Source organism: Hylaeus volcanicus, chromosome 2 (genome assembly GCF_026283585.1).
Source record: "Hylaeus volcanicus isolate JK05 chromosome 2, UHH_iyHylVolc1.0_haploid, whole genome shotgun sequence".
In the NCBI taxonomy this organism is placed as follows: Eukaryota; Metazoa; Arthropoda; class Insecta; order Hymenoptera; family Colletidae; genus Hylaeus; species Hylaeus volcanicus.
The window spans coordinates 17,707,974-17,729,553 of NC_071977.1; the positions used below are offsets into that span (position 1 = coordinate 17,707,974).

Genomic DNA, 21,580 nt, shown 5'->3' on the forward strand with positions numbered 1-21,580 from the left:
CAATTGAGAAATTAGGTCAACTTTAGGTCAACCAATTAGGTCAAACTTCACATTGTCAAAATTTCAAAAAATTTTACTTTTTCTGTATTCGTTTTTCGGTTGCAAAAACATAGTTGTTTGGCGGACACTCTTCGGGAAAAACTTCCTCGAAGTCTTAGCTTTTGAATGGTATTGTCAAAAAAAATTGTGCGGTGGTAATTTAGGGAGAAAATGACGTTTAAATATTTTTCAACAAAAATCAACTTGTCACTTTAAAATTAACTTGACATCGGACTTGATGTATTTTTTAGTCACACTCCCGAGCCTCCCCAGTTAGGAAAAAATCTGATTTTTTGACACTTCAAGTCTCTGCCAGCCGCGTGTCGAGCCTGAGTGCAAGGTAAAAAATAATTGGTTTTGAACACGTATCCATAAAATCCTCGTTTTTAGAGATAAATGATATGAAGATTGGAACACGATCGATTTCACAAAATAAAAAATCAATGTTTTCGGTGCAGGAGAACCGATAAGTTTTGATTTAGGAGGCGGGCATTTTGAACGCTTGTCTGCATTTAAACGTCATTTTCTCCCTAAAATACCACCGTAGAATTTTTTTTGACAATACCAAAAGCTGAGACTTCGAGAAAGTTTTTCACGCAGAGTGCCTGCCAAACAGCTATGTCTTTGAAACCGAAAAACAAATACAGAAAAAGTCAAATTTTTAAAAATGTTCACAATATAAAGTTTGATCTAATTTCTCACTTGTTAAATCTACGTAATAAATTTTGGTTCGGCACCAGACAGATGGAAAATTTAACGCTCTTTCGAATAGTGTACTTACTTTTAAGTTTGCACTGTAATTTGGTGGAGCTATGGCCGTTTAAAGAGTGTCAAGTCGAAAACGCAGAAAAAATATTAAAAGTGAAAATACTCGAGAATAAGGCGGCACAAAGAGAATGTCTAAGAGCAATTTTTTGTTGGAAATTTGTTGTAGAACTGACACCCTGCGTATATCCGAACTTATGCGTAGACACCCTGTATACAAAAGGAAGAGAAATCCAATGGCCTATAATTAAGGATCGCGACGATGCGTTATAAAATTTCTAAAATTTTGAACTCGATAGCGCTATGTGGTCCTTTTCTCCAATTAATTTCAAATTTCACAAAATTTTGTTCTCGCCAAAAAACATTTTTGGGAATGGTATTCAAGAATTCGATGGTCACAAAATACAATTGATTTTGTATTCGAGCGCACGTAAAACGGCAAATCGATAAGCGGTATAAAGATTCATTTGCTGTGAGTACCTTGAAAGCGAATGGCAGTGATAAAACACTGATGGGATACACATTGATGAGATTCAAGCAATTCGATACCAAAGCACTTAATAGAATATAGTATCTTTCTCCATAAATGGACTTACGAAGTATGTCAACAAGTATGTAATAAGACATGTAATTTGCAGTATTTGTTACAAACTTTAACAGCATCATTGCCTTTCAATCTTTCAATTAAATGTCAAATTCACATTATGGATAACATTTGAATTCAAGATATTCATTATTATTTTAATAAATATGTATTAATAAGGCAAATATTATTTACCCTTATTAGTCTTAATTTCAGAAATATTAACATCTTGTACGTTAATTGATTGCTATCCATTGCTTAATGTAATTAAAGTAATAGTAATAGTACCAATATATTTAGGCTAATTCAGCATTGTATTGGAATTATATTGATAATATGTATCTTCTATAATAACTTGTACAAGGAATTGCCGTTTCTATAGTAGTATATATTTATCAATAAGTATCCCATCAAATTTTATCCTAAAATCGTCATCATATACGTTTTAAATCAACAAATAACTAAGGAGGAATAATTTCGTCGCTAATATACAGTGGGTGCAGAATGTATTCGTACACCGATCAATTTCCCAAAAAACTTTTGTGTGATTTTGTAGTTTCTTATTTTTTTTTTTTTATAATCAATGATATTTTACATATTCTCGGAAATCTCTAAGATAGTTATAGTCCAAACAACATTTACTAATTAATATAATTTGTAAAATTAACAAAAAAAGTGCAAAAATAGGGTAAAAGTATAGAAGCAATAAGTATTTGTACGATTCTTATGACGAACCATTTACAGTAGAGTTTGTAACGTTAGTTTATTGCTCCGTACGAATTAGAAAACATCAAATTTCCAGTAAAGTACTTTTAAACAGTTGTCCGAATACTTATTGCTTCAACATTTCTATCGATTAATTGTTTTTGTTGTTAATTTCGCAACTTACATAAATAACTATTTTTTTGTAGTCTATCTATTCTAGAGATTTCCGACAAATATGTAGAATGTCATTGTTTATAAAAAATAAGTTAATAAGTTACAATTTTGCATAGTTTTATTGGAAATTGATCGGTGTACGAATGCTTTCTACACCCATTGTATCTTAAACTACATAAGACAATCAATTTTATTGTACAACCCTTCTTAGAAAATGTTACCAATCCCTTCAAATACCTGAATGTACTAGAAATGATAAGCAAAATCTAATCTAGTAAAGTAGTTTAAAATTATCTAATGTTTGCATTCAAAACAAATTTTAAATTAACAGAAAGATGTAATAAAAAAAAAAAGTAGTTGCAAAAGGTGGTTTCAAGAATTAATTAACTCGAAATTGTACCTATTTACAACTGTTCATTTCATGCCAATAGAAATTTGTTTCTGATCTTTGATGGATTTACAGTAGTGCCTATGCTTAACTCGATATCATAGATGATTGGTATCGATCAACTATTCATTTCAAAAGTACCTATCGGTGTTGAAAATTGATACCAATTACGTGCTGTATGTAATCGATACGCATCGATACTTCCATGTTGGTATCGAAATGGTTTCATATGAAATGATACTTCGCTACATAGTACCGGTAGCGCTGATACCGTATTAGTTCCATCACTAGCGAATATTTTGGATGAATCGAGAAGGCGGAAGGGAATTGCCAAAATCATGCCAATTAACATATTCTATTTCATATTCGTTTCCCATTTGACACTAATTGCACGGAAATTAATATTGCGAATTGTGGGATGATGCGTAACATGCCTGTTATTGCATATGAAATCTCTTACCAAGATTAAATTAATTGCTTATAAACTATTTCATGACGTATTAGAAAAAATACAATTTAAGTAATTGCGTGGCTAAATCCTACCTCCTTTAATACCAGAAACTGCGTAAATGGAAACAATAAAAAATATGGTTGATAAATAGAATGAAAATATTTATTATGTAATAATAATAATAATAATGATTATTAAATGACGTAGATTTATGGTAATGTTAACATATTTCGTTAAAGAAAATGGTAACTTATGCATTTGAAAAAATGCATTTCTATAGGAAATTTTAAAAACTAAGCGATTGAATAGATTTTAGAATTTAGATTTTAGATTTCCTTGACACATTATCCTAATATACTAAAAAATTTTAAAATATCTATAAAATCGTTTATTTAAAATTTCCCGATAAGTGCATCTTTTCAAGCGTATACAAACATCTCCCCTTAACGAAAACCAGAAAAAAACCCAACACTCTAAATTCATTATTTTGCGACTCACCCTCTACAACACGTCGTCGCATACAATATAAATAATGTTCCCCTGAAAAGTGTTCCGTACACTACTTTCCCGTCAACGTACAAAGAACGAAAATATGCACAATCGTTGTTGGCTAGATCAACTTTTTTCGTCAGATTTATTTCAACCGATGCTTTTCCCCTTTTGTCGTGTTTCTCTCGTTACCATTACTTTTTCCCCTCTCTTTCTCTCTCTCGTTTTTTCCTGTTTGAAGCACATCCTCGTGGACGATTGGCCGGCCGAGGCAAGCCATACCAACGCATTTCAATTAACTCGATACCACGTCCGTTCGTTGCGTTTTGCAACGTATACGTGGAGCCGTCATTGTGAAATATGTGTCCCATATGGGACGTCCGCCGGCTATAGGGTTTTAAAAACATCCCAGAAATGGAAATGAAGATATATCGGTGGAACAGCGCGCGATGCTGCTGGCAGTGGCGTTGTTTACGAGTCAACTTTATCGCAGAAAACGCCGGCTCTTGCTCTTTCTTCCTTCTTGGCCGGGCTTTTCCCTCTTATTTTTCACTCTATCCTCGAACTTCTGCTACGTTTCACCCCGTTTCCTAATCCTTTGCACTCGGATGTCCCCTCTGAAGGGACATAGCAATTTCAGCAAACTTTGGTAGTGATTACACAGGATAAACTTACGAGGGCGCGCAATTTTCAAAAGTGCATGCTTTCTTAAGGAGGGAAATAGGTTTACGACTACGTTTTTTTACCTATTCGCATGAATTCTTTTAACAAGAAAGGAATGTATGTAATCTAATGAGACTTTGAGAACATTTTATAGATATATTCAAATAAATATTGTAATCTTTGGAAGTATTTCCTCGGAAAATATGGAAGATACCAGCTGCCACCCGTCGGAGGTCACCGTCAAACGTAGCTGTTTTGCGTACATTTTCAAAGCCACAGTTTTCATCTGAAATCAATAGGGATTTAAATTTACTTTAAAGAGATATCTTTCTTCTATAAGAATATTCAATTTTTTAGAGGGGAATTTAGGTTCATATAGAAGAAAAACATGTTTTTAAAGTAAATTTTTAAAATGCCTATTTATTTCAGCTGCAAAGTGTGGCGTCCAGAATGTACACAAAATAGCTACGTTTATGGTGGTACAATGGATGGCAGTTGATATCTTCCACATTTACCAAGGATATACTTCCAAAAAATTACAACATCTACTGGAATATATGTATAAACTATTCTCAAAGTATTATGAAATTCTACAGGGTGTACAGCCGTACAGCCGTAGTGATACAGCGCTCTAACTCCAAAACTATCGACTGAATGCAAAATTTCAAATATGGAAATTGCATGGTAAAGTGGGGCTCATGTTTCAGCGAGAAGGAATTTTTGTTAACTTTGTTATTTAACGAGATATGATGGTCAAGTTTCGTTTTTCAAATGGAACTATATATTTTTTTTGTACGTATTTTTTATACTTTTTTTTAAAATACTTTTTTATTGTAAGTAGGTAATACTTTTTCTGTTCTCCTTCCTTGGGCCTGGAATCCCAAGCGAGACCCTCCGTATCGATTTCAAGAACCCCATGGTGCTTACCGGATCCATGGGACCGCCCGGGACCGAACCAAGATTTGTCCTTGAAAATTAGCAAACTTTGAAGCGTCATAGCTTGAAAACTAATAAAAATCGGGTAAATACATTAAAGCTTAATGAATTTGTTTTGAAAAGTACTATCGCATGGTATAAAAAGAATATATAGTTCCATTTGAAAAACGAAACTTGACCATCATATCTCGTTACATAACAATGTTAACAAAAATTCCTTCTCGCTGAAACATGAGCCCTGCTTTACCATGAAATTTCCATATTTGAAATTTTGCATTCGGCCGATAGCTTTGGAGTTAGAGCGCTGTATCACTAAGGCTGGGACACCATGTATACATTCCCCTCTCGCTAAAAAAAATTCATGCAAATCACTAAAAAAACCGTAGTTCTAAACCTACTTCCCCCTTTAAAGATATCCATTCAAAGAACAGGAAAAAACTAATCAAAATATGGTATATACACTAATTTTTTAAATAAACAGTGGCGTGCAAAAATTTCTGGACAGATCAATTTTTCACTTAATATTCCGAAAGCGATATCTAAAGATTAACTAATATCAGATACAATGGCATGCTAAATGAAAGGAAACATTGCAAAAAGTAAACTATATTTATTATTTCGGAGTTAGGTATGTACCATTTGTGATACCATTTTTGGAATATACAGTGAACAATCAGTCTGTCTGAAAACTTGTGCATACTACTCTGTATGGATAACTAAATATGAGGCAATGTTACATAGAGAGAGAATGTGTGAACAGTTCGCATATTGAAAAGACGAGAAAGAGTACTTGTATAAGAAAGTTAGGTGAAGGTAAACAAGGAAGTCGAAGATTGAACCTAAGATAAGAACTTTTTATCCATATTTGCGACTATTTTACATATTAAATACATGGGTAATTTGTACAATTTTAAATGAAATTACAAACATCCATAGAATTCCAAGATACTCCACACCTTAATTAAAAATCAAATACCACTTTGTCATTGTTTGTAAATTGTACTAGAAATTTTACAAATTGCCCACAAATTATCTTGAATATAATACTACAGCAGGCCCAGCCTACAATTGAGTTATTTTATTTGTACGTGTTTTAAAAAATACTCTATCAAACAGAAAAAATAATTTTTTGTTGAAAAGAATAACTCTTTTTGCGTTACAACTTGAAGTATCTATCTGAAACGCTCGTACAGCGTACAATAGTAACAACGAACAATACTGGAAGCCTCTACATCTAGTTGGGAATATTCAAACTGGATATAAAGAAACTCGAGAACTCGATTCTCCCTCGCGGCGATCAATGTTCCAGCACTGCGACGCTTATTGTCAGTATCGTCGTGGTTGCAAAAAAAACAACAAAAAACGTATAACCAAGCACACACGTATCGAAAGCAAAAAAAAAAGTAAAGGAAATCGATAATCGAGAGTAATTACCTTCATTAATTACTTTCAGCGATCCATCCGACGTAGCGATACCACTAAAAAAATAAAAAGAAACCCCCCATAACATTCCACACTCACAGTAAATTCACGAGAAACAAAAAAAAAATATTTCAAGAGTAACGAGAATGATAACGATAACTTAACGATCAGTGAACAAAAAAAGCCATAGTCACCCCATCGTGTAACATGTCCGCGGCCGGAAACGGCCGACTCAGTCTGACTAACCTTCGATTTCAGGTCCTCCTGTCGAGGTGGGCGTCACCATGTACGTCTTGAGTATCAGCTCGCTATCCGAAGTGAAAATGGTACTACCTCTAGGTCTTACTCAGTCATTACGCTGAAAATCGATTACTAATCATTCCGATCGTTCGACTTAAAAAAAAAATAACATCCCCCCACCCCGTTTACCCGAGCAACCGCCACTTCTTTAGTGCCCGTGTATTTGGAAAAACGATTGACCGTCAATCGTTACTGCCACGATCTCATGTACATACCAACGCAATGTACAAACACACACAAACACTCGGATATATATATGTAAGAGCCACTCCAGAAAAATATACACGCACAATACAACACACACACACGAGCGAGTACACTTGTTTTCGATGCATGCACGCGCACAAGAACGCGCAGAATTCCATCATCATCCACGTCTCGCTACTTTTCGCTGTCGTATAATATACGCGAGATATCGAAAACCGTTACTTTTCCCCGATATTTTTCTATTCTTTCGCTGGAGCTTAGAACCTCGAACCACCGTTTGGAAACGTCGCAGAATATTTCAACCCCCGAAGGAGACACGCGATCGATGCAAGGGTCCATTAATTCATTCCATTTTGGGAGAAACACGACGCGTCAAAAACATCGCTTTTCTCGACTGAAGAAGCTTCCAGTTGTGGTGATAAAACGCTAGGATGGTGTTATTTAACTTTAGGATGGGTTATAGATCCAGTGGCCAGATTATTATTTATTAAACACACATGAAATTGCATTTTATTACGATTGTGTAGAAGTGTGATTTAAGTAAAGTGTGCAAAATATTTAATGATTAAACGAACTTACCAAGTGAAGTTCAATCATGATTGTATGATGCGCCTCTTCCGAAGAGATCATAATTGTAGTACCTCTCATTGTCCTCAGTGTCGCCACAAATTTTAAAGCTTAGGGAAAAATTGTTTCCCTATACTCCGCAGCTCTTACGCCGTTCGCGCGTCCGCGACCAACTTCATTCTTGAAAGCCTTGCCGTAACCACTATTACGGGTATCTCCCTCGAGATGCATGGGAGGGAGGGACTGATCTCTTCGGAAGAGGCGCATCATACAATCATGATTGAACTTCACTTGGTAAGTTCGTTTAATCATTAATTGTATTTCGCGCCTCTTCCTTGAGATCATAATTGTAGTTGTTTAAAGTTAGTTACGGCAACAAATTGACACGATAACATATATTTATGTGTGTTTTACCAATTTTTTTTTTTTTTTTTTAAATAAACAAACCAGGAACTTTCAAAACAAGATACAATGCTATTCTTATAAAAATAATTGCCTTTCGTAAAAGGACTTAACATTCTAACACCGCCTCTGCAAATCGTCCAGTTTCTGAAGAAACGCAACGATCATAAAAACGAGCGAAAGTTTCGGAATCTTTCGACCAACCTGCCGTTTTCCGTATTACATCAATGTTCACACCTTGTCTTTTTGCCGCTGATGTAGCAGCGTATCGCGTACTATAAGCCAAAAACGTGTTAACATTTATGCCACTTTTAGCGAAAACGCTCTTTATCCACCTGCTTAGAGTTTGAGTGCCCACCACTTTGTGTGGTTTCTTAAATGATATAAATAATTTAACTACCGATCTACGTAGTTCTTTGGTTCTGTCTAAATAGGACAACAACGTTGAAGCTACGCATACGGACTTATCTACCACTACTATGCCAATTGATTCTTCACGTTCTATTTTCCTTAACATTCTTAGAATTACTGAAAAGGGAGGGAACGCGTAAAAGAACCATTTTTTCCAGCCTAACGTGAAAGCGTCTATGCCGATCGAGTCTGGATCCCTCTGCCAAGATACATAACGTTTACATTTCGCGTTCACTCTACTTGCAAACAAATCTACTTTTGGGATGCCAAAATATCTAACGATCTTTTGAAATGCACTCTTGGATAACTCAAATTCAGTTTCTGGTTGTAATCTCCGTGACTCGTAATCGGCTTCGACGTTTTCACTAGAACGTATATACGCTGCCGAAATCCAAATTTCTCTTCGTTCGCACCATTGCCAAATTTCCCTGGCCAGTGCACTAAGATCCTCATGACGATTATCTTTCATTTTATTTATGTATGCGATTGCCGTCGTATTGTCTATTCTTAACAAAATACTACTTCGTCGTACGTCATTCGCGAAGCATTTTAATCCAAAAAACGCCGCTTTAAGTTCCAAGACATTTATGTGTAATTTTAAATCACCTGTATTCCAAAACCCCTGACAACGTCGGTTTTTACAGAAAACGCCCCACCCTGTACGTGAAGCATCCGAAAATATTTCGAATTCGAATTCTGGTTCATCTATTGGCGCACTCGCGGAGCGGATATTATCTTCCCACCACGTAAAATCCTCGTTTAACTCTCTTGGAATAAACATTTGTGCGTTAAAATTATTATTATTAATTTCAAGCGCGCAAGCTCGTACCTTTTCGAACCGTCTTATATACACCATCCCATATTTCAACGCCGGACAACGCGAAACTAAAGTCCCTACGAAAACCGCGAATTCTCTTATACTGCACCTGGTAGTTGTACTGAACTTCCGAGTGAGTTCGACGGTTCGTAGAACTTTGTCCTTAGGTAATTCTATGGACATTTTTACCGAATCAAAAATTAGTCCCAAATATTTACACCGTTGCGTGGGAATCGCGCGACTTTTTTCGTTATTAATTATAAATCCCAAGTCCTGCAAAAGTGTTACAGATTCGCGAACATTGTCAAGACATTTCTCGTACGATTGATCGATAATAAGGATGTCATCGAGATAAAATACAGAAGTAAATCCCCTTTTTCTCAGGTATGCTGCCACCGGCTTCAATAATTTTGTGAAAACATACGGTGCTACATTTAAGCCGAACGGTAAACAGGTGAACTCAAATAGTTCTCCCTTATACAAGAACTGTAAAAATTTTCTGAACTTCTTTTCGATTGGAACCAAATAGTAGGCGTCCTTTAAGTCTATCGTTGCCATAAAATTATTGCGACAAATTAATTGCTTTGCTACCTTCCAGTTTTCGATTTTAAAATGCTCAACGTGAATGAACTCGTTAAGACTCTTAAGATTTAGTATCATTCTGAATGTACTATCCGGCTTAGGAATTAAAAATATATTCGACAAAAATTGTCCTTTTGACGTAGAGTATTTTTCGATAGCGCCTTTAGAGATTAATTTATTAATTTGTTTTTCGATTAAACCATGTTCGTGGTTGGACCATGTGGGTTCGACCGGAGGCCGGTCTTGTCTCGGATACGACGTGAAGGGTATCACAAAACCCTGAACCCATTTATGGATCATCGAGTCTTTGGTTACCTTTGACCAAGCCTTACCAAATAATCTTAACCGCCCTGCTGGTTTACCTACATCTTCCGATGAGATTAACGACGTCCCCTGTATTGATGACTCGATCCTTTGCGGTATGCAGACTTCTTTGTCTCCGTCTTGTTGGATGCTGCATGATGACGCCCGCTCGACGTCGTTAGATATTTGTTGAACGTCGGTTGACGTGGCGGGCCCTTCCAGTTTTTTTTCTTCTTTTGTGCATTACTCTGTTGCGGAAGTTTTCTTACAGGTCTCAAATCCTTTGATGTTCGTTCCAAATTCTTAGCCGTCTTTATTTTTTCTTCTAAATCCGTACCAAAAAGCCACTCATCGACCGAAGTGTCGGAGAGAGTGTTCTTCAAGGACGAATTCAAACTCGCTAGAATAAGCCCTTTACGAGCCAGAGAATCCTCTCGGTGCACCGATGCGAGAAGTCTCCCCATATCGCTTAATTTTTCCAGCAACTCAAGTTTCTGAGAACTGTCCAACTTCAATGATATCGAGATCGCTTTACCCAACGCTGCTAGACATGCGGCGATGCGTTCTTGCTTCTCAACAATACGGTGATCTCTTTTAATAACGCCTTCTTGTACTGAAACCATAATTTCGGCGTTTAGTTTCGGTACCCCGATAAAAAAGCAATTTTCTGGCGGTGGGTATTTCCCCAACAGAGCCTTGACCTCCTCTTCCGGCAGACCTTTTTTCAAAACCTCCGACCACCGGAGAGCTACGTCCTTGTGCACCGCAGCGGCGGTTTTCTTATCTGCCTCGAGGCGCGTCCCAAACACGTTCAAAATTTCCTCTTGTAACTCTACTTCATGTTCGGGAACTTCTGCCGTCTCGACCGCCGATGATTCTTTAATCTCGCTGTCCTTCTCGGTCCTCGAAACCGGTATCTCACAGATACACGATGATTGACTCGATTTTGTTGACCGAGAAACAGACGACTGTCTCGATGTGTATCGAGAACTAGAGCGTGATCTACCAAAAACTCTAAAATCGAAATTATCTCTCGAATAACTCGATGAGCGTCGACCTCCTGATGAGCGTTCTCGAGATACTGACCGAGGTATCTCACGATCCAGCGAGTGTCTCGAACTATGGCGATGGCGTGAGCGACTACGTGATCCCGAACTTTTACCTGAAAACCATCGAATCGAGTTCCAATAACCTGTCTATTCCATTTTGTATCAACAACGTGAAGTTTGATGAAACAAGCCACACACGTCTCCAAGACGCGTTTAAAGGTTACAAACCCCGGCTGTCCTAAATTATGGACAGCCTTAATGACAGCCAACCTAATTATGGCTATCCTTATGTACTGTTTTCTTTCGTCACACGAAAGATATGCGTTTGGTAAGAGCCAAAGCACTCTGCACAACGACACAGCCGCTGGCAGAATCGACGGATGTCGATACAGTACTCGAAACAAGAATTTACAAAATTCTGTTTCGAAGAGTCTCTTATCCCACGGACCAAAGAAGTGGGGTTACCTCCCGACTTACACTGATCATCCTTCCTTCGATGCAATTTCTCCTCTAGTCTACGAATTTTTCGATAGAGTCTGTCGTTCTCCTTATCCTCATCCATCGACGACGTCCTCTTCCTATCTTTTCGTCCCATAATATAATATTCTGTAATTCGTTACTCAGTCTACGTGTGAAGACACTGACACAAAGCGAAAGAATGAAGTTGGTCGCGGACGCGCGAACGGCGTAAGAGCTGCGGAGTATAGGGAAACAATTTTTCCCTAAGCTTTAAAATTTGTGGCGACACTGAGGACAATGAGAGGTACTACAATTATGATCTCAAGGAAGAGGCGCGAAATACAATCGCCTGTATTAGAAGTCGTTTTGAGAATTATGTGATATATGTTTGATAAATGGTTGATGGTTGCATCGATGTCTTATTGCTAGAGCAGTATAACTTTGCATAGTATGACTTGAACCATATCGTTTTGAAGGGGAGTTCTGATACCTCTGAACTATGTTTTGCATATTTTATTGAATGCGATTGAAATGTAATAATACGTGTTTATTAAATACTAATATGTTCATTGGATGAGTGATCTATTACGAAATTCAAGTCGAGCCATCTAATGTTTCATCTGCGCGATTAGAAGCTTGTCAAGAAAAAAATGATGCTTTTGAAGTTGCGTATTGCCCTCAAATATCAAAAATTAATGAGCATGTTAGGGATATTTATTGTGGCCTTACAAGGAGACGATCACTAAGAGTCATTACCCCTTCGCCTTCATTGTACACTTTAAATGGTGCAGCTGAAACGCATGAAACTATCTAAAATGTTTAATCTTGAGGCAAATAACTTAAACACGACTAATAATATCGATTACCATGAAACGACAATATTTTGTCAACAGTTATAATTACTGGTCATTCCAGAACGACCAAAAATTATATATGCAAAAATAGATAAAATATATTTTATGTTTTTTTGACACGTGTAGTTATTATTTGCTCTGGAACCTTCAATAATTTCAAAATTACGAATTTATCGTAATTTTATTTAAAAAATCTACTGCGTTCATTAAAGATTAAATTAGTTGGTAAATAAGTAGCATAAAAAGTATCAACTACTCTCAGCAATTTTATCGAGAATACAAAACGCATATCTTGTTGCATGCAGAATAAAACACACTATTAAGAATACGAATGTTATAATTAACAAGTTATTCAAGTAGAGTACATTAAACTCCTTCCCCTGTATATTTATTTGATAATAATTAAACTCGATCCACAATAATTTTTATCTTTGAAAATTCATTTTCACCATATTATAAGATACAAATATTTGTTTCAAGCTTCGAGTTACCGAATGGTGCATTTAAGTATAAATTGGTCGCATAGAGGGTACACATTTGATGATTTCATGACGTCATCATACCGTTACAATTAACTCCATCTAGCGTTTCAGCTGTACGTCTAACCAGGAAAACTCTAAATGTGACCTTCTCGAATTTGTATCATATTTTGCAAACAAGGCTATTTTAAGATGAAAATGCCAACTGTAACAATTGTTGGATCTAATTCATAGTGTTCAAAAATTGAAAGTCGCTAATTCAAATCCACGTTGGGTCAGTTTTATTTTAAACATTATTTTACATATAAAGTGACATAGTATTCGTGGGGCAATATTTTGTCATCATTTGCAATTTAAATATTCTATAAACGATCTTTAAGAAAATGTCTAAAAAATTATATACAGAGTTTGTCACCTTTGAAAAGAAGAATAACGTATTTCTATCTAATGTTACTGAAGATACTATTCTGTTTATTGACGACACTGACTACAAACAAAAAAGATTAAAAGTCGAAATTGTTCCCTCTACATCAGTAAAGTACAATTATTATATGTGTACTTCAATTGCGAACTTGATTTATAGTTTGTTTGTAACCAGAGTATAAATATCAATGGATAAAATGAATCCACAGTGTAATAGATTGACTTGTTAAAGAATCTAATTTTGTGCAAACGTATCTGAGTTCGTGATACTAGCAATTTCTCCATCAAATTTATATCCTGGGAATTTTAAAATAATGTACAAAATTAAAAAGCGTCCCCTGATTTTTGGATCACTATAAATTAAACCAATATAAGCGTTGCAGTTCGAATGTTCACTCAAAAATAACCTTGTATGCAAAGATAATTATGAATCCGATAGAAATATATCTAAATGTAAGTGTACAATGAAGAAAGAGATGTAACTGGCTTTCAGGGGAATCACGTCGTATGTTACGCACTAATTTTAATGAGACTTCGAAGGTAGATAGCGATTCAAAAAATATTTAAATCCATTCAGGCGTTTTCATTATTACTCAATTCTTTATATGATATTCGGCAATAAAGTATAGTACTACCTCGAGTATTCAAGATACTATTTCTAATGCACCGTGTAGCAATGTCAAAACCTGTTTTAACCCGTTAATCTAAGATTTAAGCTCCAACAGCCTGGGACCAAAATGTGATGTTTACATTTGGCCCGAACAATACATCACGGCCCAGGCTCGTGATAATCAGTTTTGGCCCTAATATCCGCCCACGAGTCTCACACGTGGTTGTAGCTTATGAGGTTAAGGGGTTAGTCGCAGTTAGAAAGAGGAAAAACAACATTTCTTTGTGATTTTTTTTAGTTACTAAATAATAATTTGGATAAATAACAATTAAGTATATTATAAAGCATATTTTAAAGAACTAAAAAACATTTTTTGTTTTAATAAACGTTTAATTTATATCGTCATAACAGCCGATGACGTAGACGATGATTTAAAAACATAGGTTTGCGGTGAGCAAGATTTTCCTACACTGGTTTACCTGAAAACAAAAAAAAAGGTAGATTTGGAGAATATATTAGTCTAGCGGGTCCCTGAACGAAGGATTTTGGAAAAAATTAATTTAAAACAAGATGGCGTACATTTGAAGTTGATTTTCAATTTTTTCACTAAAATTAAGCGATTCAATACAGGATAAAAAAAAAGTATACAAGAAAATAAAAAATCCTTGGATCAGGGACCCGTTAGTCTAATATATTTTCTAAATCTACCTTTAGTTTTGTTTTCAGGTGCACCAGTTTGAAGAAATCTTGTTCACCGCAAACCAAGTGGCCATCCACGCCATCGCCTGACATGACGAAATGAATTAACCTTTTTTTAAAACAAAAATTCTTTCATAGTTGTTTAAGATATACTTTGTAATATATTTCCATTTCATTAATAAAAATTATTATTTAATACCTTAAAAAAAACACACAAGAAACTGTCCGTTTCCATTTTCCTGACTGCGACTAACCCGTTAAAGAGGTATTAAAAAATTTTGTTTAGGATTTAAATACACATTATAATAGAAAACAAACAGTAATTTTTTGGGTGCAAATAAACATGACGCGTGCACACAATAAAATTACATTTTGTTTTAGGTTAAAATATGTATAACGCTTAAATTTCTAAAAAAAAGTTCTTGTCATAGCCAAAAATCCAGAAATGTTTGTTAATATTTCAATACACATTTAAATCCAAAATGAAGTGTGATTTTATAGTTCAAGTAAAGAGTAAAAGTGTAGTAAAATTACGCTCCATTTTAGAGTAAAATATCTACGAATTAGAAAAACAATTCTTGTTGTCACAACCAAAATTTCGAAATCGTTTGTCAAGATTTATATACACATTTTAATTTAAACTAAAATGTAATTTTTCAGTGCAAATAAACAGTACAGATACATACAATAAAATTACGCTTTGTTTCGGATTAAACTATGTATTCAAATCTTCTTGTAACAAAAATTTTGGAATTTCGGCTCTGTCAACTACGCGTACCCCGTTAAGTTACCAAGGAACTACCGAAAACGCCCGAATAGATCTCAAATACTTCACCCCTCTCCATCTCCATACGCAACCCTTGCATCTTCCCTCGCTAGCAACTCTCTTCTCTATCTTCAGGATTCTCATCTCTCTGAAATTCGAAGGTGTGCATCGCGTCGAATGGAATCTTCCCGATTGCTTCTCGAAGTCGGCCGATTTGCGCAACAATGTCTCGGGGCCCGATTGGTTCGCGTCGCGCGGGAGATAATCGATTAATTGCCGTCCGACTGCAGGAAATTCGCAGGTTTAATCCGGCTTCGTCGCGGTGAGAAAAGGAGAACGTGTCCTGGTCGTGGGGCTTTTCGAATGGCTTGGGCTCCGCTCCGTCGCGTCGGTCGTTCGTACGCGTCGTGGGCCGATTGGCGCTCCGTTGATGAAATTAGTTCGGTTGCCGTGCACAGAACCGCATCGCCCGGAGCTGTGTGCTCCTTTGATCTGCTCTTCGTTTCACAAGGACGCCCGGGACCGCGACAATCGCGTAACGCGATTACTATCGGAGCGTCGCTCCTTCGAACGCTCCTTCCGCACGGCTCGATGTCCAATTTCTTGGCACGTTGTGCGCCGATCGAACCCTCAAGTCGGCGAAATTTCAATCGCTCTCTGGCCACGCGCGATTCGTTTGTTATCTTGACCGAACTGACCTATTGATTCTTTTTTCCGCGTGGAAGCCAACGACCTATTTAATATGTAAACTGTGTTGTACGAGGTGGGTCGTCCATAGCCCCCTAAAACGTCTTCAAGCTTTTCTGATCACGTGGGAAAATTAGATGGGGAAGATGGAAGATGTTGAAAGTGGCTATTTTTGGTACTTGTCAAGGAAAGAATTTTAGTTAAGTAGCATGTGTTTGTAGGTTTGAAGGAATTGGGGAAGATATTAACCCTTTGCACTCGAGAGGTGACTCTCAGTCGCCATTAGGTTTCACGCAGCAAATTTACAATACCTGTTTGTACAATGTTTCTTTAGGTTTAATTTCTTTAGAGCTCGAAGTATCAATAAAATGATTCTCGGCGAGGTAAAGGTGACCTTATTCTCAATTCTAGATACAGTGGGTGTAGTATGTATTCGTACACCGATCAATTTCCCAAAAAACTTTTGTGTGAAATTGTAGTTTCTTAATTCTTTTTTTTATAATCAATGATATTTTAAATATTCTCGGAAGTCTCTAAGACAGATATAGTCCAAACAACATTTACTGGTTAATATAATTTGTGAAATTAACCAAAAAATGCGAAAAGTGGGTAAAAGTATAGAAGCAATAAGTATTTGTACGATTCTTATGACGAATCATTTACAGTAGAGTTTGTAACGTAAACACATTAGTTTATTGCTCCGTACGAATTAGAAAACATCAAATTTCCAGTAAAGTACTTTTAAAAATGGCTCTAATAGAGGAATTGAAGAAGATCCCACTTCGAATAACTAATAATTTAGTTAATTTAATGCTTAGAAGAGTTGCCATAATTATAAAATTAAAAGGAAATACCACGAAGGAAGTATTATATACTTATAAATTATTGTAAACTTCTTTTTTTTTTAATGAAGTTTAAAAAATTAAACGGTTGTGCGAATACTTACTGATTCAATATTTCTATCGATTAATTGTTTTTTTCTTGTTAATTTCGCAATTTACATAAACAGCTATTTTTTTGTAATCTATCTATTCTAGAGATTTCCGAGAAATATGTAGAATGTCATTGTTTTTAAAAAATAAGTTAATAAATTACAATTTTACACAGTTTTTTTTGGAAATTGATCGGTGTACGAATACTTTCTACACCCACTGTAGCTTTGAATTCATGGCAATAGAATGCTAAGAAACATCTCGAGTTGCTGGCAGATACCAGAAAAAAGACCTCGAGTGCAAAGGGTTAAGATGTTTGATGTCACAGTTGATCTTAATCGAGGCTTCCAGGTGCAGGTAGTGTTTGATGGGGTAAAATACTTTGACGTTTCGCCTACATGTCAGGCAGCTTCTCGAGATGACACTTGAAGAATGTATTAGTTGGACTTTGAAGAAGCTAGTTGCTATGTTAGAGAAACATGAAAGTATTTTACCCCAAGAACATGGCTTTCATTGGGAAGCCTTAAGTACTAGTGATAAATCAGAAAAGACATTGTTTGGTCGAGGTCTGATGAATAGATATAATGTTTGAATAGCCATATGTCAGCTACTCAAAGGGAGAATCTTTCGAGCTAAACAAGGAATGAACAGTTGCTAATTGTTTCTGACAATACCGATTGTTTAATGAATAAATTCTATATACATGTGTTTAAAGTATATATTGTGGACAATATTTTTACAAATTTTCATAGAAATATGTTGATGATTGTGATCTTACATGAAAACAAAATATAAGTACCTTCATAAAATATCATTGAAATTTCAAAATCTCGTATTAGGGGTGGTTTTCACTGACCCTGAGTGTCAGAATTGAATAAAACAAGAACATTTAAAAACTAGTTAAGCGCCGATATAATTGTGTACAAAGATTGTAATAAATATTGATTTGAGTAAAAATGATAGCTTACTAAATAAAACAAGTGTATATTTCTTAAACAGAAATCGAGTCTTTGAAATTTTATTAAAAATCCTTCGTACACCGGTAATGATATTCATTTAATTTCTAAACATCCTTGCTTTATTCAATTCTAACAATTAGGACTTAGAGAGATCCATTTCATCATGCGATTCAGAAATTCGGGTAGCACGTTGGGAGGACGACCTACATTTTTTGAATGGATTAACATATTTTTATGTAAATTGACAGGAATAATGCTTAAAGTATATACTTTTAATATTCGTACATAACATTTATATTGGCCACTTAGTATCGCCAGAAAAAATTGGCGAATATTAGCCAGAAAATTATGTAAAATATCTGAACCTTCTTTATGTAGGTTATGTAGAAAAGAATACACGACCTGAAAATTAAACATAAAAGTAAAAACAAAAAGGCAAAAATAACTAACACATACAATAATATAAAGGTAGAGAAATTTAAGATAAAATAAGAGGAAGAAAATTGTATTATTAGCAGAATTGATGAAGAAAGAAAGAAAGCAAAACGTTGAAAGAAAAACTTTTTTAATAATTGCTTAAGTGCTTTAAACTTGCGATTTGTTTGAGAAGGGAATCCAGAAATGAAAGAAATAGTACTATGTAGATCAACTGTTAAACGAGTATAGAACCTTCCGATACGTAAAATTGTTGTATCAGCCATCAAATCATAGGAAGACTATATTGTGCTACTACAAAAGTAAAGTAGCAAAAATTACCACTTTCAATCATTGTCCATCACTTTGAATGTGTAAATAATACGATAAAGCATAGAATTGTTTAGCATTGTAGAGTGATCAACAAGTTTTAGATAAAACAACCTACTTTCAATTCCAAATAGTTGTAATTTGCAAAAGGAATGGAGTTCATCGGAAAATTGTTGAATTATTAAAATATTCTTAAAATAATTGGAAACGATGCTCTTTGAGAGCAAGTTTGAGAGCAAGTTTTATTATACACTTTATACAACTACCCAATCTAGTAATAATTTCGTTGGTTAAATCTTAATTCATTTTCTCACATTATTGACAATATTGAAAGCATTTCAAACTGTAACGTTAGAAGAATCAAACTCACCCCTATGAACATTGACTTTACCTGAATATAAATTTTAGAATATCATCCCTTCATACTGTTATCATCGACTAAACCGTTAAGTAGCTTTCGTATTTAATGCAATATAGTGTAATTAGACATAGAACACGGTTAAGGGTCGCACCCAAACGATTGTAATTAGAAAAACGATTTATCTCGCGACTGACAAGAGATGAACCAGTCTCGATTGAGAATTCGGATCAGCTTGATGCGTCATATTATTCGTCTAGTTACCATAGTAGCGACTCGTGTTAATGTTAGAAATAATTGTGCGCGTGCATGGAACACTGATCGACACTCGCCAACACGACACGCGTCGACCCGGTGAATAATACCCCAATACAGAACAACACTGTACCAAAAATGGACAAAGTACTATTTCGCGTGTGTGAAACGATAAAAGTGCTCACAAAACTCGTAGGCTACACTCAGAAAATAAACGAGATATCACGGGAACGAACGAAATTCCGTTAGAGTTCGTTCCGTTAACAGTCTCCACTTGGCCCGTGAATTGTAGCTCGACGGATGGTTTGTATCTGTACACGCATAGCTCTAGAAAATCCACACCCGTTCTCTCTGTTATCTATTTTTACTCTGTCTCTAATGAATCTACCAACGATGATACCGTGTAACACCATACGGGTCCTGATCATTCTCGATCTTACATTTTTTCCGAGTGTAGACGAATTACATATATATATTCTCACTGTCTCCTGCTTGTTTACTATTTTTAGCCTATGCTGTCTGAAGCGTGGTCTGCTCTTTTTGTCCAAACAAATACAACAAAACGAACGAACACTTTTGTTTCCTCTCTAGTAGAAGAATAGTATCTTGTTCAATTTTGGATATATTACATACGCACGACCGTCCCGTTAGACCATTTTTAGACGCTAGCTGCTATGCCGCGGTTGCTGAGATGGGCTGCCCGCCTGCCACCACTTACAATTATTATTATTCTATATTTTATTCCACCCCCCAAAACACCCCTCGAAAACCCCATGTCGCCCCCAAGACCCGCCCGGAAAAATCACCCCCTCAGCCCTCAACCACCAAGCCAGCTATCACTTACCACCGTCACACTACCTTCACCCCCCAAAAACCCCTTGTGTCTGACACCGCACGTATCACACGTTCGTTTGTTCGAACAAGAAAGAACTCCGCGGTTCCACGTGTCTCGAACGACGTACAATACGCGTCCGTACGATCAGCTAATTATTGTCGAATTATCAAAAGACAACCACTAGACTAAAAGATTCGTCCGGAATCGACGATCGCAGTGACAATGACAGCAATCTTTTTGCGGTATCGAATTCTGTTTTTTCTAACGAGTTTTAGATCGAGAAACGAGCATTTAGCGATTACGAAAAACGTAAAGGGAACCGGTACGATGCCTGAGGGATGGAACAGGTAAAACGGGAAGGGATCAAATATAAACGAGGAACAAAAACGGGGACTAGATTTTTCCTTGATACCTAGAGACACGCGTTTCATTTCGCGCGATGTAAGATCCGCGGGGAAATTAAAGGAGAGCTTTAGAGTTGTTTGGAGGATGACAGATTTCTAAGTTATATTATCTTGTGAAAGATGATGTGAAAAGGTTGAAGTAATTTGAAACATGAAGTGGAACTCTTTGAATTTTATTGAATCATTCTCTAGGCGATGCTTTTATAGGTAGTGAGTCGAATTCTAAGTTAAAATTACTCGACTCTGAAGGTGTCCGTATGCACAATTTTTTTCTGAACCTTTATCAACGTAACAATCAACTTTGGAGGTTACACGTTAGTCTCACTTGTTTTAATAAGGATACAATTCTTGTTTGAAAGCTACTGCAATTTGAAAGAAGGTGTACCACGAAGGGGTGTACACAATTGAATTCAAATATCGCAGAGAATTTGTGAAGCATTTAACATAACTATGAAATATGCAGTAGTGTCTGCAATAAGTTTGGAATGTGAAACCTATACATTTAGAATGAGTTTGAAAAGAATATAAAACGTGTCGAGGACCTGTTGAATAAGTGTGAAATTTGTAAAATGTATATGAAGAGTAAGAAACATTGAAATTAAAAAACACCCCATTTACTTTCAAAAGCAATCATTTACTGAAAACGTTGACTATCCTTGAATGAACTATAATTATAGGAACAAATATTTGAATATTTTATGTACCTATTTATTTTATTTCGATATTTCATTCTTCTTTAGAAACGTTACAATAAAAGGTTACAAATATAAAAATCTACACTGAATCGATACTGTCATCAACATATTCCAAACGATTTTCACGATTATTCTATACCTTCCCTACACAAACCACGATTATATCAT

The 21,580-nt window shown here is 35.8% G+C and overlaps 1 protein-coding gene across 12 annotated transcripts in view; it reads left to right on the forward strand.

The window, feature by feature from the left end:
• LOC128872655 (gamma-aminobutyric acid receptor subunit beta) overlaps positions 1-21,580 on the forward strand; it is a 243,544-nt gene that overhangs the window by 146,865 nt on the left and 75,099 nt on the right. For 7 of the 12 annotated variants that reach the window (XM_054115561.1, XM_054115563.1, XM_054115564.1 and 4 more), the window contains exon 3: positions 6,874-6,941. The exons of the other annotated variants lie outside the window; for them this stretch is intronic. In XM_054115561.1, coding sequence (XP_053971536.1) covers positions 6,874-6,941 — 68 coding nt within the window. The remainder of the gene's footprint in view (positions 1-6,873; positions 6,942-21,580) is intronic. 12 annotated transcript variants of the gene reach the window in all.